Genomic DNA, 25,528 nt, shown 5'->3' with positions numbered 1-25,528 from the left:
AGTCTTTTTTAAGCTTTTTATTTCTTGCAAACGAGAAAGCGACCTTCGCTCTGCGGCTCTACATCAGCGATCGGCTCGTTCTCCGGGACGAAAACGGGGGAGGGGGGCAAAGGGGTGAAACGACCCCCTTTTTAAGGAAAGCGGCTCCAAGGCCCGTCCGAAGGGACGTTTTTGCGCCGGCTGGCGGGGCCGGGGGGAGGGGGAGACCGTTACCGGAAGGGGGGGCGACTAAGCTCGACAACAGAACACTTGACTTAGGAGGGAGGGAGGGAGGCAGCCCCCCACCAGGAGAAGGGCTGCTGGCTGGCGGGGGTCTTGGAGGAGTCTGAGAGGGGAAAGGAAGGGGGGGGGGTGTCTCTGTTTCCACTTCTAAAAATATAAAAATCTTTCCAACCGGTTTTCAAAAGCCCCCCAAGCCCAGACGCACCCTGTACAGATTATATACTTTATTTTTTAAAACTTGTTTAGAAAAAGAACAGTCTTGTGTTGGGGGGGGGGGATTGGAGGAGAAAGGAAGCCAGACTTTGGGGGGGGGAGGGGGGTGTACGAGGGGGTGGGTGGGAAAGGAGGGGACAAAGGCACAGCAGGAAGAGTCTGGATCAGGGTTTTTTTCCCCAAAAAAACTTGGCCACTTTTAAGACTTGGGGAATTCTGGGAGTTGAAGTCCCCGAGTCTTAAAGGGGCTAAGCTTTAAAAAAAAAAAAAAACCCTGGTGTGGATCTACCTCAGGGGTGTCCAAACTTGGGAACTTTAAGACTTGTGGACTTCAACTCCCAGAATTCTGGGAGTTGAAGTCCACAAGTCTTAAAGTTCCCAAGTTTGGACACCCCTGATCTACCTGCAATGCTAGAGCCAGAGGCTGGCTGTGGGGAGAGGGAGGGAAGGGGTTGGGGGGAAGTGCTGGGGTTCTCCACTGCTGGGGTGGGGGGGGAATGGAGGGAGACAGAGATGGTGAAGCCTCAGAACTAAATTACAAACAGAAGGGGAGGGGGCTGTACTTATAAAAGAAGGGCCCCCCCTAAGCGGTTCCCCTGCCTACCCACCCACCCACCGGCTACTTCTTTGCTCTCAGCGACTTCCGCATGGTGGTCTTGCTTCTCTTCCCGGAGGGCTTCCGGTCCCGCTTGGCGCTCGCCGCAGCCGCCGCAGCCAGCTTCTTCTTGGCGGCCGGGCTGGTGCTGGAGAGGCTCTTGACGGCCGGCCGGGCTGGGGGCACGGCCTTGGCTTTCTTGGCCTTGGGGGGTGGCGGGGGTGGTGGAGGAGGAGGCGGCTTCGCTTTCCCACGGTGCGCCAGGGGAGCCTTCCGGGCGGTGGGCTTGGCCTCCCGTCGCTTCACCAGGGGAGGAGCTCTGTTCCGGGCTTTGGGTGGGGGTCGCTTTGGCATCCTGCCCAGGGGAGCACAAGATCTCAGCCCACCTGATGCCGCTGATGCGGAAACAACAGCAGCATCCGAGCCCCACCACAGGACAGGACATCCCCTCGGCTGGTCAGTCAGCCTGGCCTGGCTCACCGGTAATGCCCAGGCTGCCCATGGCCACCAACCCCAATCCCCAACTCAGCCTATGTGGGGCACATACCTCTTCTTTGGAGGCGGCTCCTCTTCTTCCTCTTCCTCCTCCTCTTCCTCCTCATCGTCATCTGTTTCTTCTTCCTCATCCTCATCCTCCTCTTCCTTGTCCTCCTTCTGCTTCTCGGGGAACAGAATGCCGGGGCTAGGGAGAAAAGAGAGGTCACCCCAAGGAAGAGCCCATCCTGGTTAGCTGTTGTGGCCTGCCAGCGGCCAGCACTGCTGGCAGCAGATTCGGACAGTGAGGAGGTTGGGGAGGAAGATGGGATGGTCCTGGAGTCTGGGGAAGGCTCTGCATCGGAGGCAGAGATGGAGTCAGAGGCATCTGCCAGTTATCAGCTGCCTTCGGAGTCAGACATCAGTGAGGCAGAAGAACAGTTGGAGCCTGTCCCCAGTGTGTGCATGCGCAGAGTTACCAGACGAAGGGAGCAGCTAAAGAACAGGGGTCGACTTGGGAGGAAGGCCACAGGTGGACAATGAATGGCCCCTCCCAGAGGAAATAAAATAGGAGTGGAGTTTGCAGGAGACCATGAGTTCGCTTAATTGGTTCGTGACTCTCCGAGACTCCTGGCCAAGTTCTGCAGATATCGGCCTGGCAGCTCTCCAAGCCAGATAAGGTCTGTGACCGTAAATCCTCCCTCGAAAGACTTTGCTGGATGTGAATGAGCAGAATTCACAGCCAATGAATAAAAGGGGTTTTTGTCAGGACAAGGAGTTTGCTTCAGGCTCTCGGGAAGCCTCGGTCAGAACACTAGCAGCCAAGCAGGGAAGGAATAAGCAGGCTGGGGTCACCCCCCAGCCAGGCAGTAGGGAGAGAGGGATCTGCCAGTGCCAGGCCCCGACTGCCCCAGACTCACCTTGGGTAGTAGGGGAAACACAGCTGGAAGGTGCCGCTGAAGCCCTTGCCGGAGATCTGCTCCATCCAGCCGTACTTCTCGCACTTCTGCAGAGTCCTCTTCAGGAGGTGGACTGCAGGGGGCACAGAAAACGGTATTGGGGGGCTGTGGGAATGCCAGGAAGCCCACTCCAGAGGGCCCCGTGCTGAGTTTCCAAATCCAAGGCTCCCAATGCAAGGCAGAGCCAGGCTAGCGGGCGGGGCACTCATTACGGAGAAGCCTAAGTCGGGAGTGGGGGATGGTTCCCCTGGGTGGGTATTGGGAGGGAAGGAGCTGCACCAGCCACCTGGGGAGCAGAATCCGTGCGCCTTCCCCAGTAGCGCTGCACTGGTCCTACCCTGGAGGCTGGAGTTTGTGCCAGGGTGCTTCTCCAGGACGTATTTCTTGAGAGCGGTGGTGGAGCAGGTCTTGGGCTCGTTCATAGCTGCGATGGCGGAGAGGATGGCGTCTTCCATCAGGCTTCCGCCCAGCAATGGCTTCTCCCCTGACTTCTTCAGCTGGTTGCACACGAGGAGGAGGAATGGGCGACTTGGGCAAGAGGTGGTGGGAGGGAGAGTTCCCCACCCCAACCCGTGCTAGCCCCAATTCCAAGGCACGCCCTCCCTTCCCCATCCCCACCCGTGCTAGCCCGGGCACGCCCTCCCTTACCCACCTGGAAAGTGCCGGAAGCCCCCTTGCCCGTGATCTGCTCCAGCTGGCCCTTCTCCACCGCCCGCTGCAGGGCGTTCTTCAGCAGCTGGGGCCTAAAGGGGAAGCCAGAGAGAGGCCGCTTGGCTGGCTGGTCCTGCAAAAGGGGGCAGGGCAGGTGTCCCCCCCACCCCACCCAGGGCCTCAGAGTCATCCCCCCCTCTTGGCTGCTACAGTCATGCCCATTTCTGAGCGCCTTACCGGATGTCCACCTTCAGCTTGGGGTAATATTGGGAGACGTATTTTTTGATCAGGCTGTAGGAGGCCTCCTTGGGCTCGCAGAGGCGGGTGAAGGCCAGAGGGAGAACGTCCTCCAGCTTCACGTGCTGCTCTGCGCTGGAGGCCGACAAGCTCCGCTGAAAGGAAAGCGAGACGGAAGGGATGAGGGCTCCACCCTAGCCGAGATAGGGCTTAAGGCCCCTTTGTTCTTCTATCAGGCCAGACGCGGCAGTGGCCGCTGTGCCCCTCCCTCCACCCTCCAGGTGAGGGGCTGCACCTGTGGAACGTCTATGGACGTTCCTTGGAAGAACAGCCCACCCCACCCCTCCCTGAGGGCAGCAGAGTCTCTCCTCAGACTCTGGAGCACGGGTCAGCCACCTGTGTGGCTCTGGAGCTGCATGTGGCTCTTTCATCCCTCTGCTGCGGCTCCCTGTCGCCGGTCGGCCCCACAATTTATAGGGCTTTAGGACAGGTAGAGGGAAAAAGGTTGCCACGCTGGGAGGAGACTCTATGGTGGGAGAACTGGACTTCTGACTGGCTCAAGAATTGAATGGGGGGGGGCATCTGTTGAGGACCTTCGAGGGTTTAAGGCTGCCGACCCCTCCTCTGGAGAGCTCTGGGGCACGGCCAACTCCGCCGGACTTACCTTCCGGTCTTTGGCCTTGGAGCCCGCTTTCCCTGAGTTGGGGGCCACCACAAAGCTTCCAGACGCTCCTTTCCCTTTCACCTGTCCCAGAAAAAATGGGGCAAACCGTCAGGCTGTAAACAAAACCTCCTGCAAATGCAAAGGGTGTCTAACATCCCCTCCCCCCAAGTTGATGGAGTGTTGGGAGCGGGACGGAAATGGGGTATTTTTTTGGTAATTTGTTTTTATTTTTTCCAGTATAAACACCGACATTTTGTGGACAGTCCATTGACTGGGTCAAATCTTTTTTAAACATGAATAGTAGCAATACAGATAGATATGCATAGTTCTAATCTTCCAACTTCAATGGCATTTATCTCTTTCCATAATCCTTTTATCTATTTTATTTTTCCAATAATTCATTTAAATATATAAAAAAGCATTTCTTTGTGCCCTAAATTTATTGTCCCCTCCTAAGTACTATCATTTAAGAATTGCTCATTATTCCACTCTAGCTTCAATATTCCGAATGGGTGGGTTTTACAAATAATGCCCAAGTATTAAAAATATTCGATCAGGGTCTCAAAATCCCAGTTTGCGCAGACGTTTATCCGACTTGGCTGTGTCTGCCTGGTGTGTGTGTGTGTGTGTGTGTGTGTGTGTGTGTGTATGTGTGTGTTGCTCAGTCCAGGACAAGCCAAGCACGAGCTGCTCTTAGGAGGGAGGGAGGGAGGGAAAGGCACAGTCCTGTCCCAAACGACTGGACGGATTTTCCATATTGCGTGGCCCTCCCTCAGCTATAAACGCCAGTGACCTTCGAGGGCAGGCCAGTCTGTAGCGCCAAGAGTCCTTACCTGCCGGATGACCCCTCGCTCCAGCTCCCTCTTCAGAGCCTGCTTCAGGAGGTACCCTCTCCGCTCCAGGTCCAGCGAAGGGTACCTGCTGATGATGAACTTCCGGATGGCGACCACTGACGCCCCGCCTTTCTGATAGCACGCCTGAGAGGGCGAGAAGGGTGTGTGGGAAGCGCTCTCCCTGGCATCCGTCTAGGCAGCCAAACCGCTGAGAGGACTTTCCGCGCTCCCACCCCACCGCCAATGCTCCCATCCCTCACTTTGATTGCTTCGATCAAAATGGCATCCATCTTGGGCCGAGAGGAAGCTGCCATCTGCGTCTGTTTCTGCGCTCTGGCTAACTGGTTGGCCGAAAGTGTGGCCCAGGCGGGAATGGTCTTCTTCACTTTCTTCTCTTTCTCCTTCTCCTTCTCTGGATCCTTCTCCCTTTGCGGACGAGAAAAGAGGCGAGTGGCTTGGTGGGCTTTCTCAAAAACCCGTTCCCATGGTATGACCCCCCCCCACCTCTCCCGCCCAAGGGCCACAACTAGGCCAGCAAACCCATGCTGGAAGGTTCCCGCTGTCAGTCCTGTCCCAGTCTGATCCCTTAGGGAAGAGAAACCCTCGACTCCCATTTGGTTGAAGTGAAAGGTGCTTTTACCAAGAGATGTTAGTTGCAGTATAGTCAGGCGGAATCTCAGTTTCCCGCGCCTCAGCACAAATTCCCAGCCCTTCCCCCATGTCCAATCCCAGACAATGCGACACCACCGAGATGGGTTGGGAACGCTGAGGTGTTTGGGCTCGAAACTTTCCACACACCTGATTCCCACATAGATGCATACAGATTATTGTTCATTCGTCCCCCTCCATCCCTACCCGCCCCCCCATCCACCCTGGTCCTTTGATGGCAGGGTGCCAGCGAGCCGCCAAGCTGAAGATGGTGGACCTGACAGCCCGAGTTTGCTGCTTGGACAGTAGACAAATCTGTGCCACTGCCCCAAGTGTGGATCAGTCCCCTATGCCAACAGGAAGAAATGAGGCGCCACCCAGTGGACCGAGGCAGCAACTTGTGGCCAAGGGGGCTTTGAACCCCTGAGCTCCCATGCCAGGCAGTTGGATCACAGGGCGTGGATTGTATTGTGGTGGACAACTGGGTCCTTTCTAGCAAGGGCCATTGCCCAGGGATGAAATGCTACCGGTTCAGGCGAACCGGTCGTTCCAACTATCAGCTGTGTGACAATCAACTGCCGAGTGATTTCTGGCTAATATAAATCGCGTGGCACAGCTGATTGTTGCACAGCTGATTGTCGGAAATACCGGTTCGCCTGAACTGGTAGTAAAAAAATGCTAAGAAAAGTTCCAACGATCAGCTGTGCGACAATTAGCTGTGCGGCGCGATTTATATTCGCCCAAAAGCAGGAAATCTTGCTTTCTAGCGAATCTAAATCGCACAGCACAGCTGTTCACTCCCCTCCGCTGTTCTACTTACCTTGGAAGACTCAGAAAATGCTTCTTAGCGTCTGTGGTGCGCATGCGCGCGAAGTGAATTAGTAGCAGACTTTAGAGCATTTCACCCCTGCCATCACCTTTTTGGCCTCTGCAGCCCACCTTCCTCTTCTCTCCCACCAGGGCCTTCCTGCTCTCCTTTCCCCCCCACCCCAGGCTTCTTACTCCTTCTTGGCTTCCTCGGCAGGCTTCACATCTGCCTTCTCCTCCTCCTCGGCCTCCTTTGGCTGCTCTGTCTCAGCAGGAGCAGCCGGGGGCGCCGGATTCTCTTGTTCCTCCACGGTGGAGGCAGATTCTTCCGAGCTGACATCCGGTTCTGAAGGGCGGAGGGGAAAGAGGGCAAGCAGTTGGTAAAAGGCCAGAAACTCCCTGCTGAAGATGGGCCCTTGGGCTTTCCAGCAAGGCCAGGCGTAGCAGAGATCCTTGCAAGATCTGACCTTGGCAATTCAAATGAACAAGGTTAGGTGGGGGATGAGAGACCACCACCACCCCTCTTGCTGGAGAGCTGCAGTCCTCCTTCTTGCTCTGTCCTACAGCTGCAACTCTCACTGTTAAGTCCAGACTGCCCCCCCCCCCCCAGCTCAATACAGTACTGGCAAGTTAACTTACCAGGCCTCCTGTCAAACAAGGCATGTTTCCACACATGCGTCCTTACCTCTTACGACGCCTCCGTGACACTACAGCTGTTTGGCGGAGCATTGCGCAGGTGCTGTGTGCTCCGTGCGCGGAAGCGCCGAAGAGCTCAAATACAGGTAAGGAGCTCGGGTGGGCGCGTGGGCCCTCTGGAGCACTGTATCGGTATCCGGTACTCCAGGCAGGGACCGATACGCCCGTACTGGGGCGTACTGCCTGCAACCCACCACTGCTCTACATATACCCAGTAAGACCGGCCACCCCACCCGCAGCGGTCAAGGTGAGAGTGGGGAGGGGGGAAAGAAACACCCCTCTTTACCTGGCTTGGTTTCCTCAGCTTCAGCAGGCTTGCTTTTGGGAGGCGTTTCCCGAGAAGAAGCATTCACCGCTCGGCGGATCGGCATGGCTCTGTCTTCGACTGTCTGGGAAGGGAGCAAAGTGTCACAAGAAGCCCGGAAAAGGAGGACCCTCCCCCGACAGGCTGAGAAGCACCCCACTGCCACCTCCTCTCCTGTGAGGTGACTGTGCTCGGGATCGTCAGCAGGTTGGAGGGTCCAGTTTCCGGCTTTCACCTCACAAGAGTTTTTGCTCCAGCTCAGAACGACATAGGGAGGGAGAGGGGTGGGGGGTGGGAGAGGAGGGAAGCACCGGGGAAGCAGGAAAGAAAGGGGTCAACACCTGGTAAGGAAGGGCGGATGGAGCCCAGCTGAGATTCCTAGAAGCAAAAGGGAAGAAAGAGCGCAAGGGCCCTTGCAGGGGCCAATCCAGGGGGCAAGCGTGGAGCGGGGTCAGCCCCTACCTCACTCAACTTGTCCAGGGGAGCTCCTGTTAAGAGTGGAACTGCCTTACGGTGTGCGGGATCGGCTTCAGACAGCTCAGTCGCCATTTAAATTAATGTCTTAGCCTCAACGTGAGGGTAACACACTTTTGGAGACCCAGGGCTTAACCTCAAGGGGAAGGAGGACTCTCCTAACAGAAGTGCAAAAAAAAAAAAAAGATTTGGTGTGAAGGAGGTTATCAAGGAAACAAAACAAAACAAAAAAATATCTTAAAGCAAATTTAGCTCCCTTTCACCTGGCAGAGTTACAACAAAATTAAAACAACAACAACAGCAGCAGTCACAGAGAAGAAGCAGGTCCCCTTTTGCCTGTTACTTTAAACTTAAGGCAGCTAAGCTGAAATAACCTCCGAAAACTGGCCCTGTAGGACATATGATGCAGGACACAACACAGCCAAGCAAGGGAAGGGGGGCACACACCAAGAACAGGTGCCCCTCCGTATAGAGGGGGACCAGCGGGGAGGAAGCAGCTAGTCTCAGGCAAGTTCCAACCATGGGGCACTCGTATGCCAGAGGGACACAGGCCAACCCTCACCCAAAGCTCAAACGGGAGGAAAGCAGAAGCAGCCAAAAAAACCCCAGATGTTATTGAATTCCAACCAAACCCGGGGCGCCCTGCAAGTTCTGTAAACGACCCCAAAGTGCCCCACTGGCTGTCACCATCTTCTCTTGCCACCTAAATTCAGACTCCAAAGAGGTCCTTTAATAAACAGCAGAGGGGAAGAATAGGATGGCAGAATAATAGGACTCAGGTGAAATATGACACTCAGGAATCCAAGGGAAAAAAAAAACAGACACAGATTTTTTCTGGCTACAAGCAAGGCAACACTTCCCTCTCATTCTAACGGAGATGAAAGAACAATACCAAAACGATTTTAAGGATTACAATTCGAATAAGAACGCTGTGGGACTCTTCCCATCCTCCTTATAAGTGGAAGAAATGATATGAATAGGATGAGTTTTTAAAAATAAATAAATGTTTCCAGGATTGGAAAAAAAACAGACTGGAAAAAACATAACCATCCTTTTTTAGCTCACTTTTCAAGCCCATTTACCCTGAGGAAAATGTATAGGTAGAGGTTCCCCTTGCACATGCGTACTAGTCGTTCCTGACTCTAGGGAGCGCTGCTCATCTCCGTTTCAAAGCCGAAGCACCAATGCTGTCCGAAGACATCTCCGTGGTCATGTGGCTGGCATGACTAAATGCCAAAGGCGCCCAGAACGCAGTTCCCTTCCCACCGAAGATGGTTCCTATTTTTCTACTTCCATTTTTTCACATGCTTTCAAACTGCTAAGTTGGCAGAAGCTGGGACAAGTCACGGGAGCTCCCTCCGTTATGCGGCCTTTCTGATCGACAAGGTCAGCGTCTTTGCCACTGAGCCACCGCATCCCTTAAAAAACATAACCTAACCTTAAAATTTATATCCGATTTCTCTTTACAACAGTTCCGTTTCTAACACCAACAGTATTCCTATCACTTAGCATTTTTTGCGGGTGCCAGACCGTGTTCCCTGCTTCACCAAGTCAAACATTTCTGCCCTTCCAAAAATCCCTGAAGCATCAGCACAAGGCACACTGAACTGAGCAATGTAATTTTAGTGCCACAGCACAAAGCCAAGTTGCAAAGGGTTATTATTTTTTGACAGCCTGCCTTGGAAGCCAAGAACCCCCCGCCCACCCCCCACCCCCTTCTGCATAACGCAGACAAGAATATTTAGACCTGGAAAGAAAACAAGAAGCCCATCCCCATAATTTGCCCTGTTGTCAACAAAATGCAAAGTAACATTTCCCCAACCCCATAGCAAAATAAAATAAAATTAAAAAATCACACAACAGCATATACTCCCCCCCCCCAAGGATCCCAGGATCACATCATTTGCAGCTGTCAGCTGGGGGGGGGGATTTTAAGCTAAAAGATAACGAGGCGTATTTGAATCCTCTCTTGCGGCATCTGCTGAATACCCTGTTTTCCCCGAAAATAAGACCTCCCCAGATAATAAGCCCAACCGGGCTTTTGAGTGCATGCACTAAAATAAGCCCTCCCCTGAAAATATTGCACGGCAGCAGCAGCCGTGAGGTGACCACGCTTGCCGCCTCCTGCACATCAAAAATAATAAGACCTCCCCGAAAATAAAGCCAAGCGCTTATTTCAGACTCTGTCTTATTTTCATTTGATCCCCCCTGAAATAAGCACTATAAGAAAAGTGGTTATATAAGACCCTGTCTTATTTTTATTTAACCCCCCTAAAATAAACACTATAAGTACTTATATCAGACCCTGTCTTATTTTCATTTAACCCCCCCCTTAAAATAAAACTATAAGAAAATTGCTTATATAAGACCCTGTCTTATTTTCATTTAACCCCCCCCCACAAAATAAACACTGTAAGAAAAGTGCTAATATAAGACCGTCTTATTTTCATTTAACCCCCCTAAAGTAAACACTATAAGAAAAGTGCTAAGACAGTCTTATTTTCATTTAACCCCCCCTAAAGTAAACACTATAAGAAAAGTGCTAATATAAGACCCTCTTATTTTCATTTAACCCCCCTAAAGTAAACACTATAAGAAAAGTGCTAATATAAGACCCTCTTATTTTCATCTAACCCCCCCTAAAATAAACACTATAAGAAAAGTGCTTATATAAGACCCTGTCTTATTTTCGGGGAAACACGGGGTAAGTTGATTGTATAAAACAGTGAGGTTGCAAGTTTCTGGAAGGCAGGTGAAACGAAAGAATAAAATAGAAATCTTAAGATTTGTAATTCACTCCCGTCTGGGAAAACTGGGGGGGGGGGGGTTGTCTTTGACACCTAAGCCTGTGGGAGGAAATGGGGGTGGTTTTTTTGTTTTTTGTTTGCAAAGGTTGCAAAAAAAAAAACACCACCTTTTTGCAAAGGTGGCGGAAGGGCTGGTTTGAGTGACTCTGCAGCAGCCCATAAAAGAGGGGGAAAGTTGGGATGGTCAAGTCCCATCGTGGTCGTTGTCCCCCACCTCCAAACACCCCCACCTCGTCCAAAGGGGCATTATCTACAGCCAGGGATCCAGGCCCCACTGCGGGGTTTTGCTCAAGGGCAAAAAAAAGAAAGACTTAAAGGGACTGCCACGGTTAGCGTCCTGCCTGCGGCGATTCTGACAGCGGGCCCGGCCTGAGAGGGGGGGGGTGCAATTGCTTCCTATGGGGGGGAAGGGCAAGCCGCCCCCCCTCCCCTCCCCCACCACAAACGGGTCTCTTTTTCCTCGGCTGCCCCGGGGAGGCTCAGTTCCCGCCTAAAAGGAAAAAAAGAAGCTTCGTGCGCCTCGGCGACTTTCCTCGACGACGACGACGCCTCAAGAGGCCCGATTCGAGGCGGGGAAGCGGCCTTGCCCGGTCCCGTCGTCTCGCAGGGCTCGGTTTGTGCTACCGCCAAGGCAGCGACAACGGACCCGGGGCCGCCTTCGCAGCAGCGGCCAGAAAGGAACTCGAGTAGAGGGGTGAATTATGTGGAGAAAGGGGCCTTTCCGTGAGAAGCGCGCATTAAAGCATTGGTGAGGAGCCCTCGGCCGAGCCGCGGCCCCGCCCTCTCCTCTTCGGCCGCTGCCCGAGGCCGCCGTCGCCCTCTCGGTCGCGCGCTCTCTCACTCACCGCGCCTACGGTGGCCCCTGGGCGAGCTGAGGCGCACAAAGCGGGGCAGCGGCGGCGGCGGCCAAAGGAAACTCCCCCCCTGCACTCACTCACTCACACACACAAACACACACACAAAACCAGAACGGCGGAAGTCCCGGCGGCGACAGGGAGGAAGAGGCGGGGCCGTCGCGGAGAAGGACCAATGGCCGCCCGCTGGGGTGTGTGTGTGAGGGGGGGGAGCCAGGAAAAAAAAAACTGCTACGCCAATAGCGGTCTTCCCTTCCCCGTCATGCGCACAAAGTCCTCGCCGATTGGGGTGGGGGGGAGGTCGGGGCGGGCGCGAAGTGCGCACGCGCACCTTTCTCTCTCTGTTTTCTTCTTCCCTCCCTCCTTCCTTCCACTCGACACCCTTTCCTCGCGCGAACAAAAATATTTCGCGGGGAAGAGCGAAGGTCCCGCCGTTTGAATTGGGAATCGGGAGAGATTTGCCCTGAGGAGTGGGGGGGAGGGGGAAACGGGGAGAGAATATGGCGCATGCGCAGAGCTGGCCCCGCCCACCCTTACGTCCCCGAAGTTGCCGCCGTCTTATGGGCGGAAGTTGCTCCCCGGAAGAGCATGTTGGGCGCGGCGAGTGCTTTGGCATCACAATTCTTAAAAACTAAAATGAGATTAAATTATGAAGGCGGCTGTATATTTTAACGTTGGCCACAAAATATTTATATCCAGACGACAAACTGGTTAATGGATTGTTTATATAAAAATAAAATTAAAAAAACCTTTTAACTTAGGAAATGCAATTTTTTTTTTAAAAAAAGTACTTTATGCATGTATTTTTGCTCCGCTGCTCTCGATCCTTGGACTGGGATGCTCCCTAAGGGGACTTCTGTGCTCCCCAAGACGGTGGGGCTGTCCACACTTTGCTCCATGGGCGGCTGCTGGGATGTTCTTGCAGCTGGAACGGTGCCCTTGATGTAGCTGGGCGAGCAGCCCTCGCCAGACCACCTCCTTTCCAGTTCAACCCTGATCTGCGCATCCTTGTGCACTAATAGCCTCATGCACAATTGTGTGTGAAGGGCACCCAAAATACTCCTCCAGCCATCCTTCCTGCTTTGAATGACCCCACATAATTCAATTCCCTGCAATTCCCCAATGATAAAAAATGTAAAAAAAGGAAAATTGGTGTAAGCAAAGCTTTGCCCAATCAGCTGCTACCTTACCTCCTCTTTATTCAGGCCTGAGTGTCTTTAACTCTTTTCCCCCACCTGGCCTGCTGGACAGTGACATTTGCCCCAAGTCCCACCTGGAACGTGGGTCCTTCCACAGCAGAGGCCGGGCCAAGGGTCAGCGCCTCTGGCTCTGGCGTCCAAAGAGAATCTACTTCCCGAGCTTTTTAAACTTGCAAGGTTTTGATCTTTATTTTGTTCTGCATATTTTTTTTGAAAAGTGAAAAGAATAGCATGGAGTCAATTTCGGTTTTTTGTTGGTTTTGTTTTTTTAAAATATTTGTTCTATTGTATTTACAAGCCTTAAAAGTTTGCTCTAAAGGTTCTGTTAAGTATCACTAGCCCCCCCCCCCCCCTTCTTCTGCATCCAGGGATAGGAGGAATGTTTTGAACAACTTATTCTCCAGCCAGTCTGGTCCACAACGTGTTTTCAGATATGCAATTCCTTAGGTCCAAGGTTACCCTTTTGTTTTGTTTTTTTGGCTTCTTTTAAATTTCAGAAGCAACCCGAGAGGCAGGCAGAAAGATCTGGGTGTTTTGTGTTTTTGTTTTTCCCAAAAAATCCTCTCCTTCATCTACTATCTCCTCATTCCTGACCCCCCCCCTTTTTTTTTTCTTAGAAGTTATGAGTCAGGTACGGGTGTGTTTTCAAACAAAACCGAAGTTGGATCTGAAAGGGAGGGAAATTTATTTCTCTGCTTTTGTTCTTTTATGTCTATCATACAATTTGTTACAGAAACTGCAAATTTAAAAATTACACTGACATTTGCAGTTCTTGAAAATAATAAATTATAGTTCTGAGGTTTTGTTTTTTGTTTGTTTGTTTGTTGTTGTCTGAACAGGTTTTGTTCTTCTTAAAGTATTGAGTCCTTTTTTTAAAAATGAAAAGAAAAAAAAAGATTAAAACAGAAAATAGTTTCTATAAATAATAGATGTATTTTGGTTTTAGTGCTCCTGCCCCTCAGGTTTGCGTTGGACTTGAATTTTCAAGTACTTTTTGTCCTCCATGATCGCCTTTGCGTGTGTGACTTTTTTTTTTTTTGCCTCTCCCCCACTCGTGCACACGTGGGGGATAGGGGATTCTGCGCGAGTTATTGGCCTTGCTGCACTGTGATTGGCGAAGACATGAAACTTTTTTTTAAAAAAATACTTAAATTGTTTTTTGTTTTGTTTTTTCTTTTCTTTTTTTTTTTGTATATTCAGTTTTAATTATCCTCAGACTCTTCTTCGGCTTCTCGTAGCCACGTGAAGAACGCGGTGACGGATTTGAGCGCTACGCCTTTCCCGTTCTGCTCCGCCGGGTCTTTGCTGCTTTCCCATTTGTAGAAGGCATCCTCTGATATCACCTCCTCGTCGTACAGGCAGTCAAAAAACATCCGTAACAAATCTGCAGAGAGCAGAAAAGAGACGGCTGAATGGAGAGCGGGAACGAACGCTCCATCTTGTACTTCACCCCAAAAAATCCGGAACCTTCTCCCCATGTCCCCTTCTATAGAGGAATTATTGAGTCTGTCATCTGCACCCCTATAACTGTCTGATTTAGCTCTGCAACCCAACAAGACAGAAGAAGCAGACTTCAGAGGAGAATTAGAACTGCAGAAAAAAACAATGGCTACCAACCTGCTTTCCATTGAGGACCTGTACACTGCACGAGTAAAAAAGAGGGCTGTGAAAATATTTACAGACCCCTCACATCCTGGATATAAATTGTTTCAAGTCCTACCCTCAAAACGACACTATAGAGCACTGCACACCATGACAACTAGACCCAAGCACCGTTTTTTTCCTGAATGCCATCACTCTGCTAAACAAATAATCCCCTCACCACTGTCAAACTATTCACTAAGGCTGCACTACGATTACTATTAGTCTTCTCATCGATCCTATGCCCCATCTCCTCCCATTTGTGACTGCAGGACTGTAACTTTGTTGCTTGTATCCTTACAATTTATTTTCATATTGTTTCCTGATTGCTTATTTGTATCCTCTGGCTATCATTAAATGTTGTACCTTATGATTCGTGACGAATGTGTCTTGTCTTTTTATGTACACTGAGAGCCTATGCACCAAAGACAAATTCCTTGTGTGTCCAATCACACTTGGCCAATAAAAGAATTCTATTCTATTCTATTCTGTTCTGTACTATCCTATTTTATTCAGGAGACGGCTCTCTGCCTGCTCCGTTTATAACGCTTTGAGCGGAAAGTGGCAGCTCGGGCAAACAGACTCTCCAGCCAGAAAACAAGACTTCGAGCAAGAACGGTCTCAAAAAGGGAGAAAGATTATACAAAGCTTTGCCTTCCAAATGGGCTCAGAGATCTTGGGGAGAGCCAAAGGCCTACCCCTGCGACCTCTGCCTGGAACAATCCCACCCCCCCCCCCCTACGTCAGCCAAGCAGAGCTGGCAGCAGAGTCGGACAGTGAGGAGGTTGGGGAGGAACATGGGCCAGTCCTGGAGTCTGGGGAAGGCTCTGATGAGGGCTCTGCGTCGGAGGCAGAGAGGGAGCCAGAGCCGTATGCCAGGTATCAGCTGCCTTCAGAGTCAGACATCAGTGAGGCAGAAGAACAGCTGAAGCTTGTTTCCAGTGTGCGCATGCACAGAGATGCCAGACGAAGGGAACAGCTAAGGAACAAGGGTTGACTTGGGAGGAAAGCCGCAGGTGGACGATGAATGGCCCCTCCCAGAGGAAATAGAAGAGCAAAAGGGGAGTGGAGTTTGCAGGAGACAATTAATTTGTTCGTGACTCTCCGAGACTCCTTGCCACGTTTTGCAGATACCGGCCTGGCAGCTCTCCAAGCCAGCTAAGGTCTGTGATTGTAAATCCTCCCTCGAAAGACTTTGGCGGATGTGAATGAGAGGAATTCACAGTAACTTAGTAAAAAGGGTTTTTTGTCGGGACAAGGAGTGTGCTTCGTCGCTAGGGGAAGCCTAGGTCAAAACAACATCGATGAAGCCCTGGGGTACGTTACGTACCACTTTACACCTATCCCAATCGAGCCATTACAACATACTCATTCAAATCACAGACACGTGCTGGATACTTACTAGGAGGTTGGTCAAGTTTTACTATTGATGCCTGCAGTGCATAAAGTGCTTGTAGTTCCTTCTCGGTGTCCGAGTCTAGGTACTTGAGTAAGATGGGCACTCTCCGCTTGATAACGGCAGTATCCACTCGCAAGCTAGAGCTATCCACTGGATGGGAGGAAAGAAGTAGTCACATACTCACACCCTTTCCCTCACCACTACAAGAAAGCGTTGGACCTTCCCGATCGGTTTTGAGCTACAGATATTCTTGGGAAACGGATGGCTGCGGAGCCTTGCCCAGTCCCGTCCCCCCGAAAGCTGGCTGGGAATCTAAACTGCCCTGGGTGGCCCAGGAGCCCTGGCCGAGGAAGCGACCGCTTGCTCCGTCCTCTCTCCTTCTCTATAAACGGAAGCAGCCACAAGACAGAAAACCCCCAGCTGCGCCTTCTCTCTCTCTGTCTCACTGGCCAATCTAAGTTCTGTCCCCTCGGTGGACCAGATCCAACGTTAATACATAGAAAGACTCCCTTGGCTATTTTAATGGAACAAGAGAAAACAGTACTAAGGTTAAGGAAGACAAAATAAAACTAAAAGGACTCTGATCGAGAATCGCAGCCAAGTCTTACCTGGGCCCAATACTGTCTTTTGAGGGAGCAATTCAAACCCAGGAAACCCATTTGTGCCAACGATTCGAATCCCTTAAAAAAACAGGCATGTGAGTGCCCACCACACACGGCATACCTTCGAATTCTGCTGCGGCCGCTACTCACCTAGAAGAGCTGCTTTGCAAACGGCCGTCATTAAAGCTCTAAGGAATGTAGGTGAACTCATCTGGCTTTCGTCTAGATTAGCCTGGAAGCGAGAAGTCCAATTTGTCAGGATTAAGAAGCTGGGCTGTTTTGCTTCAGAAAAAAACCCAATCTACTTTTGACCCAATCAGCTCTAGCCGTGGAAGAACCAACATTCCCGGCTGCCTTTCGGTCTCTTTATTTGGCCGGAATTAAGTCCGTCACTGCAAAGAACGACCGTTGACTTACCTGAACGGTCCTTCTATGTGCGCTGCGAGGGGAATCCAAGCATGGGTTAACTTTGTCCATTAGCCTAGAGACTGAGTTACGGAATTGTTGACCACGCCTCCTCTGACTGGGGTAATTCAGTTTTGTACGAAGGCTCAGCCGATCCAAGAGATGGAAACAAATGTCACGAAATGCAATAGTTAATGAGGTAAGTCAACCATACGAATGGAAGTGTATGCAAAAGGTCAAATGTCCGGACCAGCTGAAGCCGAGGGTGGGTTTGGATTCCCCTCGCAGCGCACATAGAAGGACCGTTCAGGTAAGTCAACGGTCGTTCTCCTGTGCGCTGCTTGGGGAATCCAAGCGTGGGACATGCCAAAGCAATGAAGTCAAGGGCGGGAGCTAGGCTGGTCAGGGGCCCTAGGTGGTGAAAGAACCCTCTCCAAAACTCGCCGCCCAAAGGAAGCCTCTGCCGAGAGATACATGTCAATTTTATAATGTCTGATAAAGGGCGACGGTGATGACCAGGTCGCCGCCCTGCAGATGTCTTCCACTGAGGCCTGTGTCGCGCAGGCCGCCGTGGTTAAACCGCAGCACTCCTGGTGGAATGGGGAGTGATGCGTCTGGGAGCCGGTCGGGATTGACTGTCGTAAGTAAGGGCGATACATGCTTTCAACCAGCGTCCGATGGTATGTGAGGACACCTTCTGCCCCATGGATGATGGCTGAAAGGACACTAACAGCACTTCTGACCTTCTGAATGATGCCGCTACTATGGATGTGAAGGCTGCTGGCAGAAGTCTGGGAGAACGAGTTCTTGTGCTCTGTGGAACCAAGAGTTAATTTTTGGAAGGAATGCCGGGTCCAACCGCAGAACGACTGTTCGGATGGATGATGCAGAGGTCCTTGCGGACCGACAATGCCACCAGTTCCGACACCCTCCTAGCCGATGTAATTGCTACCAAGAAGAGAGTTTTAAGGGTCAACAATCGGAGACTGATCGTGTGGATGGGCCTCGAATGGTGCAGCCGTGAGGGCCCTGAGCACCAGAGACAGGTCCCAGGTAGGGTAACGATGCACTACCGGTGGTCTGAGGTTCGATGCGCCCTTCAGGAATGATCGGACCCTGGGGTGTTGTGCCAGGGAACGGCCCTGCCCGCCGCCAATCACAGTTGATAGAGCCGCAATTTGGCGGTGGAGGGTGTTGGGCGTTAGTCCCTTGTCCATGACAGTTTGCAAGAAGTCCAATACCTGTGGGATGGATGTCTTGATCGGGTCAAGGCCTGCTGACCGGCACCATCTGCAGAAAGCACGCCAAGTGGCCTCATAGATGTGAGTTGTGGACGGGCGTCACGCTGCCTGGATTGTGTCGATAACTTTGTCAGAAAAGTGTTGTCAAGATAGCCCGCTCATGTGCCACACGGCTAACTGTAGCAGTTGGGGGTTCGGATGAATGAGAGCTCGCTGGGAAAGGTGTATCCGATCGTCCGGTATTCTCCAGGGACGTGAGATGGGCAGGTGGTCGAGGTCGACGTACCAGGGGCGGCGCGACCACATTGGAGCGATCAGGAGGACGTCTGCCCGTTCCGCTAGGATTTTCTGAATAACAAGTGGAATGATTGGTAGAGGCGTAAAGGTGTAAAGAAGGCCTTCCGGCCATGGGTTGCAAAGCGCGTCAGTGCCCTCCGCCCTTGGTGTTTGGTACCTGGTGTAAAACCTCGGCTGCGAGTTGTGAGGCTGTGCAAAGAGGTCCACATCGGGCCGGCCAAACCTGTGAGACAGTTCCTGGAACAGGGCTGGATGGAGACGCCACTCCACCTGGTCAACTGTGGCCCTGCTCAGCCAATCCGCCTGTGTGTTGGCTGTGCCCGACATTTGCTCCGCTCGAATCGATAGTAGGCGGCTCTCCGCCCAATGGTGGAGTCTCTCCGCTTCCAACATCAAGGACCTGTACCGCGTGCCTCCTTGGCAATTGACATGAGCCTTGGAGGCAATGTTGACGGTGAGGACTAACACATGGTCGGCCGTCACCAGGTCCCGAAATTCGTGGAGGGCTAGCCGGATGGCCCGAAGCTCCAGCCAGTTGATGCTGTTCCGTAGTTCTTGGCAGTCCAGCGTCCCTGTGCCACCTGGTCCAAGGTGTGAGCTCCCCAGCCGAATAGACTCGCATCCGTCGTTACTACGATGCGGTCTGGCTCCTTGAAGGGGCATCCCTTGAGTAGTTTGGATGATGTCCACCATCGGAGCGATCGTAGCACCTTGGGTGGCAGGGCAACCTTGGTCTGCGAGTGGCTGGTGTGGGCCCTCTGGAAGGGGAGCAGGAACCACTGAAGCGGGTACGCGTGGAATCGTGCCCAGGAAACTATGTCTATGAATGACACCATTTTCCCAAGAAGTTTGCTAGCGATAATGACCTCTGTTGTAGTACTTGACTCACCATGGTCTGCAGGCTCTGACGTCTCTTCTGCGACAATGATACCTTGCACAAATCCAAGTTGATAAGAGTCCCGAGGTGCAATAAGGACCTGGTCGGGTGCAAATGGATTTTCGGAAAGTTCAGGACGAATGCGTGGCACTGTAGAGTGTCGATTGTAGCTTGTAGGTCCCGGTTCGCCTGGACCCGGGATGATGACAGGATCAAGATGTCATCTAAATAGCAATTGACTCTTATGGCCGTCAATCAAAGAGACGCGACTATTACTGCCAGCAACTTTGTGAAGGTTTGCGGGGCCGAAGAAAGGCCGAATGGCAATGCCCGGTACTGGAAATGGCGCCCGGCAAATTGGAATATTAGGAATCTTCGGTGTGCCGGATGTATTGGCACATGGAGGTATGCCTCCTTGATGTCGACAGAGGTCATCAGGTCACCGTGGCGAATGCAAGTCAGGATGCTTTTTAGAGATTGCATCTTGAACCTCTGATACTTGAGGTATAAGTTGAGTCGTTTCAAGCCTAGGATGGCCTGCCATCCTCCCGAGCTTTTCTGGACTAGAAAAAGTATCAAATAGAAGCCTAGTCATTCTTGCCCTTGTAGTACACTTTCTATGGCATTGATTGACAACAGATGTTGGATCTCGATGTCCATCAGATGCCGTTTTATTTGACACTTGAGTACGGGGCACCTGATGAAACACCTCGGGGGGATGGTGAGAAATTCTAGAGTGAGGCCCTGCCCCACAAGTCTGGATGGCCCAGGTGTCCGAGGGGGTTTCTGCCCACTGGTGGACGAAGGCTGTTAGGCGTCCACCAATGGGCTCCACCCTGTGTGAGTCACCTGTATCTACGAAAGGACCGGTTGTTTGGGGTCACGAAACGGCTGCCGCGCCTGAGGCTGTTGCTGGTTCTGTTGCCAGCCCCTATCTCTGATCCTGGAACAGTCCTGGGCCCTATCCTGAGGCTGTGTATAGGGCCTGTTGTACTGGGAGTTATATGGGGCGGTAGTCTACCCTGAATCCGCAGCCCGAAATGACTGCCTATTGTAGGGCTGTTGCCTCCTGTCTGTACGCCTACTGGTCAACGGGAGGGCTTTACGTTTGTCTCTCGTCTCAATTAAGATAGGGTTTAACGCTGCGCCAAAAAGCGAACCACCTTTGAATGGGGTAGAGGCCAGGTGCCATTTGGAACGTAGGTCTGCCTGCCAATGGGGAAGCAAGAGAAGGCGGCGGGAAGCAACATTGGACACTACCGCTCGAGACACAAATTTGGCCGCATTGAGGGTAGCATCAGAGGAAAACTCTAGCGCTGCCACCAGTTTGTTAACGTCTTGGTGGAGACGCATATCATCAGGAGCAAGGCTGGCCTGTAATTGCCTGAGCCACACTAGCGAGGTCCTGTCGAAGAACAAGACTGCAGTGGCAGCCCGCAATGCCCAGGCAGCAGCCTGGTGCGTTTTGTGAATGACCAGCTCGGCCTTATGGTCCTCAGCTTTGAGGCCTTCTGAAATTTCAGGTGGGATCAAGGCTGGAGAGGCCAAGGCCACAACTTGTTGTGAAATGGGGCCCTGGGAGACAGTTGGGCCTGCTGATAGTATACCTGGCTCCTCGCTATACATCAGCGGCCCTGCCTGAACTCCTCGAGCTGATCGCATCGGTGGCGGTCGAGACCCCCAAACTTTTAGTGATGGGGGATTTTAACCTGCCAGCGATGGGAGAAGCATCAGAGGGGGTTCCGGAGTTCATGGCTTCCATGACAGCCATGGACCTGACTCAAATGATTCAGGGCCCGACACATGAGGGAGGACACACTCTGGACCTCGTTTTTGTCTCTGGCCAGTGGTTGAGTGATCTGGGAGGAGGGGACTTAACCATCACTCCCCTGTCATGGTCAGATCACTCACTCCTTCGTCTTGACTTCCCTGGTGCTACCTCCTGCTGCGGGGAGGCGGAACCGGAAAGCACTAGATGGTTCCGCCCCAGGCGCCTGATGGAACCAGATAGGTTCCAGACGGAGCTTGGGCCACTTCCTGTAACCTTGACCCGCCCCCGGGTAGAGGACCTGGTGGTCGCGTGGAATAATGCGACTACCGGGGCCTTGAACCGGGTGGCGCCTTTGCGGCCTCTCCGGCGGCAACGATCCACCCTGGCCCCTTGGTTTACCGAGGAGCTGAGGGTGATGAAATGCCGCAAGAGACGTCTAGAGAGTCGTTGGAGATCCTCTCGTTCCGAACTTGATCGAACACAGGCACGAGCCCATTTAAGGACGTACCTTGTGGCATTGAGAGTGGCCAAACGCCAATATTGTGCCACTCTCATTGCATCCGCGGAGAACCGCCCTGCCGCCCTGTTTCGGGTGTCCCGCTCCCTCTTGTTTCAGAGGCCGCGGGAGGCCCCTCTACAGGGCAGAGCAGAGGAATTTGGGAAATATCTGCAGGATAAAATCGCTCAAATCCGGAAGGATTGGGCCCCTGTTAGTGGTCCAATGGAGACGTCCGTGGCGAGTCTTGAGGAATCGACCTGGGAGGAGTTTGACTTAGTTGCCATCGAGGATTTGGACAGAATGCGTGGACGACTGCGACCCACCACATGTTTATTGGACCCGTGCCCCTCCTGGCTTGTACTGGCATCCTGGGAGGTTACACGAGACTGGCTCCTGGACCTAGTGAACGCTTCGCTGAGCGAGGGGTCTCTCCCGGCCGCCTTGAAAGAGGCGGTGGTGAGACCCTTGCTCAAGAAGCCTTCCCTGGATCCTTTGGAGCTGGCCAATTATCGTCCTGTCTCCAACCTTCCCTTTTTGGCGAAGGTTGTAGAGAGTGTGGTGGCCTACCAGTTTCCACGGCATCTGGAGGAAAATGATTATCTAGACCCGCGCCAGTCCGGCTTCCGCCCCGGTCACAGCACGGAGACGGCCTTGGTCGCGTTGGTGGATGATCTCTGGAGGGCCAGAGATAGAGGTTGTTCCTCTATCCTGGTCCTATTAGACCTCTCGGCGGCTTTTGATACCATCGACCATGGTATCCTGCTGCGCCGGCTGGAGGGGTTGGGGGTCCGGGGCACCGTTTTGCGGTGGTTCGGCTCCTACCTTTCTGGCCGGACGCAGCGTGTGTTGGCAGGGGAGGAGAGGTCGACCCTACGCCCCCTTACTTGTGGGGTGCCACAGGGGTCGGTCCTCTCGCCACTCCTGTTCAACACATATATGAAGCCACTGGGTGAGATCATCCGTGGTTTCGAGGTGGGATACCATCTGTACGCTGATGATACTCAGCTGTACTTTTCCACCCCGAACCACCCCAACGAGGCCATCGAAGTGATGTCCCGGTGTGTGGAAGCCGTACGGATCTGGATGGATGACAACCGACTCAAACTCAACCCCTCCAAGACAGAGTGGCTTTGGGTACCGGCTCCCCGGTTCAGCCAATTAATTCCATCATTGGCCATCGGGGGCATTCAACTTGCCCCTGTGGAGCGGGCGCGCAATTTGGGCGTCCTCCTGGATGCCCGGCTGTCCATGGATGACCATGTGACAGCCGTGGCAAGGGGGGCGTTCCACCAGGTTCGCCTGGTGCGCCAATTGCGCCCCCTACTGGACCGGGACGCCTTACGCACAGTCACTCATGCGCTGGTGACGTCTCGCTTGGACTACTGTAACGCTCTCTACATGGGGCTTCCCTTGAAATGCACCCGGAGGCTACAGTTGGTCCAGAACACAGCCGCGCGGGTAATTATGGGGAGTACTAGGTACTCCCATGTGACACCGTTCCTGCGCGAGCTGCACTGGCTTCCTGTGGTCTATCGGGTGCGTTTCAAGGTTTTGATAACAATCTTTAAAGCGCTCCATGTCTCAGGACCTAGTTACTTGCGGGATCGTATTCTGCCCCATACATCCCTGCGACCAATCCGCTCGCACAGAGAGGGCCTCCTCCAGGTGCCGTCCACCAGACAGTGTCGAGGGGCGGCGCCTAGGAGTAGAGCCTTCTCTGTGGCGGGCCCAGCCCTGTGGAATGACCTCCCTCCGGATATTAGGAATACCTCTGACCTCCGCTCCTTTCGTGTAAAGCTCAAGACCCACCTTTTTCAAGTTGCTGGCCTGGCTCAACTTTGATCCAACTATATCGCTCCTGACGGGTTTTTTTATTTGGGGTATTTTAATTGCATTCAATTTATTTATTTATTTAGGGGTTTTTAAACATTGTGTTTTTACTTGTTTTTATCTATCACTTCACCTCCTCCTTGTATATGTCGTGTATATGTCTTGGTATATGTTTTGTTATATGTATGTCGATATATTTATTTCCTATGTTTTGTTGTACGCCGCCCCGAGTCCTTCGGGAGAGGGTGCGGCTAAGAAATAAATATTTATTATTATTATTATTATTATTATTAACTGGGGGGGGTCCACCATAGGGAATTGGAGAATCCCATCCAGTTCAGGGGTGGAGGTGTAGAGCTTCCTGTCCCCATGGCTAGGTGGAGAAACAGCGGTTGTTTGGGCCCATTGTTTTTGAACGACTGAAAATAGCTTTGGAAAGGGAATGACATCCTGTTCCTGTACCTGCTCAGCGAACAAGCGCTCCGTGAGGTCAAGACCTACCGCGGTACTGGCCTGGGTGGAAGTGCCGCCCATATTGGTTGTTGTTTTGGCCTTCTATAGAAGATATTTAAATAAAGGAGGCTGGAACAAGTCGGAAAATGCCTGCTTGTCCTGCACTAGGCCCTCGTCATCAGAAAGTTCCAGGTCTGCCACCCCTTCCTCCTCACCTAACACCGATCCTTCACTGTAGACGGAGAAAAGCGATGATGGGGGGTCAGCCTGGGAGTTAAGGGTGTTGCAACCCTAGGCCTCTGGGCCCTGTGATGCAACTCTGCATCCATGCCCTGTGCGATGGCTGATGAGATCATGTTTTGTAGTGCAGGGGGAAGGTTAAACTCAGAACCTTCCTCAAGTCTCAGCCCAGCAGCTGTGGGGGTAAACGTGGCTGTAGGGTCCGAACGCATGGGCACTGAAGCTGAGGCTGGGCTGGCCTCAGAAGGATCAGGGGGAGACTGGGGGCCCAATTCCCCTTCCTCAGTTGCCAGTTCCAGTGGGATAGGGAGGTCTGGAGACCAACCCTGTATTCCAGTCAAATGAATGGGAGAACCGGGTGAGGGGCCTTCAGCTACTAAAGCCGGAGGTGACCTGTTGGTGGCCACGGGGTTTTTTGATTTACCCTTGTCCTTGCGCTTGGCAGCCCTAATCGGAGCTGCAGATGAAGCGTGAGCCCTGTGACTAGCAGCCCTAGTGGTGGCTCTCCCCACCCTAGTACTGGTTCTAGCGGCCTCGGAGTGCAGCGGGAAAGAGGTAGAAGCCCCAGCTCTGCCTCCAGAGATGGAATGATCAACCATAATTACTAACAAGGAGTTGAAAGGCTCAGCTCATGACCCAAAATCAGAGGTGATTGCTGGAAAGCTGAACTGGAATGATTCTGAATACTTGCAAAGTAACCACGTGTGCTGGAGCGGCGAGATGACGAACCGACCTCCTCAGCTCCCAGAACAAGCCATTAGTGACGTAGGCGCCGTTTGGGCGCGAAACACTAAGCGCGTCCCTTCCAGCTGTCCCTCGGCGCTCAGAGGGGGGCATAAAAAATGGCCGCAGCGGCAGAAAGAAATGGCGCAAAATTCAAATGCCGACAAAATAGCGACCGCTTGCTACTAAGCGCTATACGAACCGCAGCTGGCACGACCGAAGTCAATACGAAGGGAACGGCAGTGCCACAATCATGAGGCGCTGAATCACGTTGGGCCGATCGCGCCCTCTAAGCGGATCGTGGCCACTCAAACAGACGCGAGAGGCGAAGCTACTCTCACCGCGGCACCCGCGGGGCAGAGAACGTCGAACTGACTCACATCTGCGGCAGCTAGTTGCTGCAATTCTTCCAATGTGCGGGTCCCCCCCGGCTGCGAGAGCCTTAAGGGGAACCGCCGAAACACCAACGGGAACAAGTCTAGCACAGCGTAATTACTGCTCGTCGAAACGCGGCTTACGCTTTCTTGAACCACAATTCAGTCCAAATGCACGAAATAAATCCAGACGAAATAAATCCAGAAAGAACTAATTAATAAACAAAGAATAAATAAAGAAATAAGGAAGGAAAGCAGTAATTTGTCTAATGTCCTAGAAGAGTAATCTTTTTACGTCTCTTTAGGCTGGACCGAGTTAAAAAACTGAACTACCCCAGTCAGAGGAGGCGTGGCCAACAATTAGGTAACTCAGTCTCTAGGCTAATGGACAAAGTTAACCCATGCTTGGATTCCCCAAGCAGCGCACAGGATAATTTAAAAGGGTCTTTTTTGGGGGGTGGAGGGGAGGACAGGATGACAACAACGACACACTGCAGTTGGCTAGACTCTTACTTCACAGCCATTTGAATTTCTAGCCC

At 52.4% G+C, this 25,528-nt stretch overlaps 3 protein-coding genes across 25 annotated transcripts in view; all 3 read right to left on the bottom strand.

Moving 5' to 3' along the window:
• Positions 1-2: 2 nt before the first annotated feature.
• On the bottom strand, positions 3-11,618 carry HP1BP3 (heterochromatin protein 1 binding protein 3). Of its 4 annotated transcripts, none has more exons than XM_081954646.1 (13): positions 11,430-11,618; positions 7,766-7,935; positions 7,286-7,388; positions 6,499-6,649; positions 5,109-5,274; positions 4,849-4,992; positions 4,016-4,096; positions 3,352-3,506; positions 3,116-3,206; positions 2,750-2,960; positions 2,425-2,536; positions 1,578-1,712; positions 3-1,385 (listed from the first exon to the last, which is right to left on the bottom strand). In XM_081954646.1, the coding sequence occupies exons 2-13, from the start codon at positions 7,850-7,852 to the stop codon at positions 1,055-1,057; spliced, it is 1,767 nt and encodes a 588-aa protein (XP_081810772.1). In that variant the 5' UTR covers positions 7,853-7,935; positions 11,430-11,618; the 3' UTR covers positions 3-1,054. The 4 variants fall into 4 exon arrangements, with proteins under 4 accessions (XP_081810772.1, XP_081810773.1, XP_081810774.1 ...); XM_081954647.1 differs by having other exon boundaries at positions 2,801-2,960; positions 11,430-11,615; XM_081954648.1 differs by lacking the exon at positions 7,766-7,935.
• Positions 11,619-13,298: 1,680 nt separating this feature from the next.
• EIF4G3 (eukaryotic translation initiation factor 4 gamma 3) overlaps positions 13,299-25,528 on the bottom strand; it is an 88,942-nt gene continuing 76,712 nt past the window's right edge. For 13 of the 19 annotated variants that reach the window (XM_081954586.1, XM_081954590.1, XM_081954572.1 and 10 more), the window contains 4 exons: positions 16,430-16,511; positions 16,286-16,357; positions 15,681-15,827; positions 13,299-14,021 (listed from right to left, as the gene is read on the bottom strand). In XM_081954586.1, coding sequence (XP_081810712.1) covers positions 13,840-14,021; positions 15,681-15,827; positions 16,286-16,357; positions 16,430-16,511 — 483 coding nt within the window. In that variant the 3' untranslated portion in view covers positions 13,299-13,839. The remainder of the gene's footprint in view (positions 14,022-15,680; positions 15,828-16,285; positions 16,358-16,429; positions 16,512-25,528) is intronic. The other 6 variants (XM_081954588.1, XM_081954575.1, XM_081954587.1 and 3 more) reach the window with 1 other exon arrangement.
• On the bottom strand, positions 16,530-25,159 carry LOC309392981 (uncharacterized protein). 2 transcript variants are annotated; one of them, XR_014175516.1, is made up of 3 exons: positions 23,495-25,159; positions 16,697-20,655; positions 16,530-16,561 (listed from the first exon to the last, which is right to left on the bottom strand). XR_014175516.1 is itself a non-coding variant. In XM_081954685.1 (2 exons), exon 2 carries the CDS (start codon positions 18,913-18,915, stop codon positions 18,070-18,072), a length of 846 nt encoding a protein of 281 aa, XP_081810811.1. In that variant the 5' UTR covers positions 18,916-20,655; positions 23,495-25,159; the 3' UTR covers positions 16,536-18,069. The 2 variants fall into 2 exon arrangements, 1 of the variants encoding a protein (XP_081810811.1); XM_081954685.1 differs by having other exon boundaries at positions 16,536-20,655.

This window comes from Natrix helvetica (assembly GCF_964273705.1).
Source record: "Natrix helvetica genome assembly, chromosome: 5".
Lineage (NCBI taxonomy): Eukaryota > Metazoa > Chordata > Lepidosauria > Squamata > Natricidae > Natrix > Natrix helvetica.
This window is presented reverse-complemented; position numbering and strand designations above follow the sequence as displayed.

Coding starts and splice junctions, on each gene's coding strand:
- HP1BP3 (XM_081954646.1), bottom strand. CDS start 7,852: ATGGCGACTGAGCTGTCTGAAGCCGATCCCGCACACCGTAAGGCAGTT. Junction 2,961..3,115: donor GGGCTTCCGGCACTTTCCAG/GTGGGTAAGGGA, acceptor GTGTGCAACCAG/CTGAAGAAGTCAGGGGAGAA. Junction 1,386..1,577: donor GAGCCGCCTCCAAAGAAGAG/GTATGTGCCCCA, acceptor TCCCCTGGGCAG/GATGCCAAAGCGACCCCCAC.
- LOC309392981 (XM_081954685.1), bottom strand. CDS start 18,915: ATGGTGGACATCATCCAAACTACTCAAGGGATGCCCCTTCAAGGAGCC.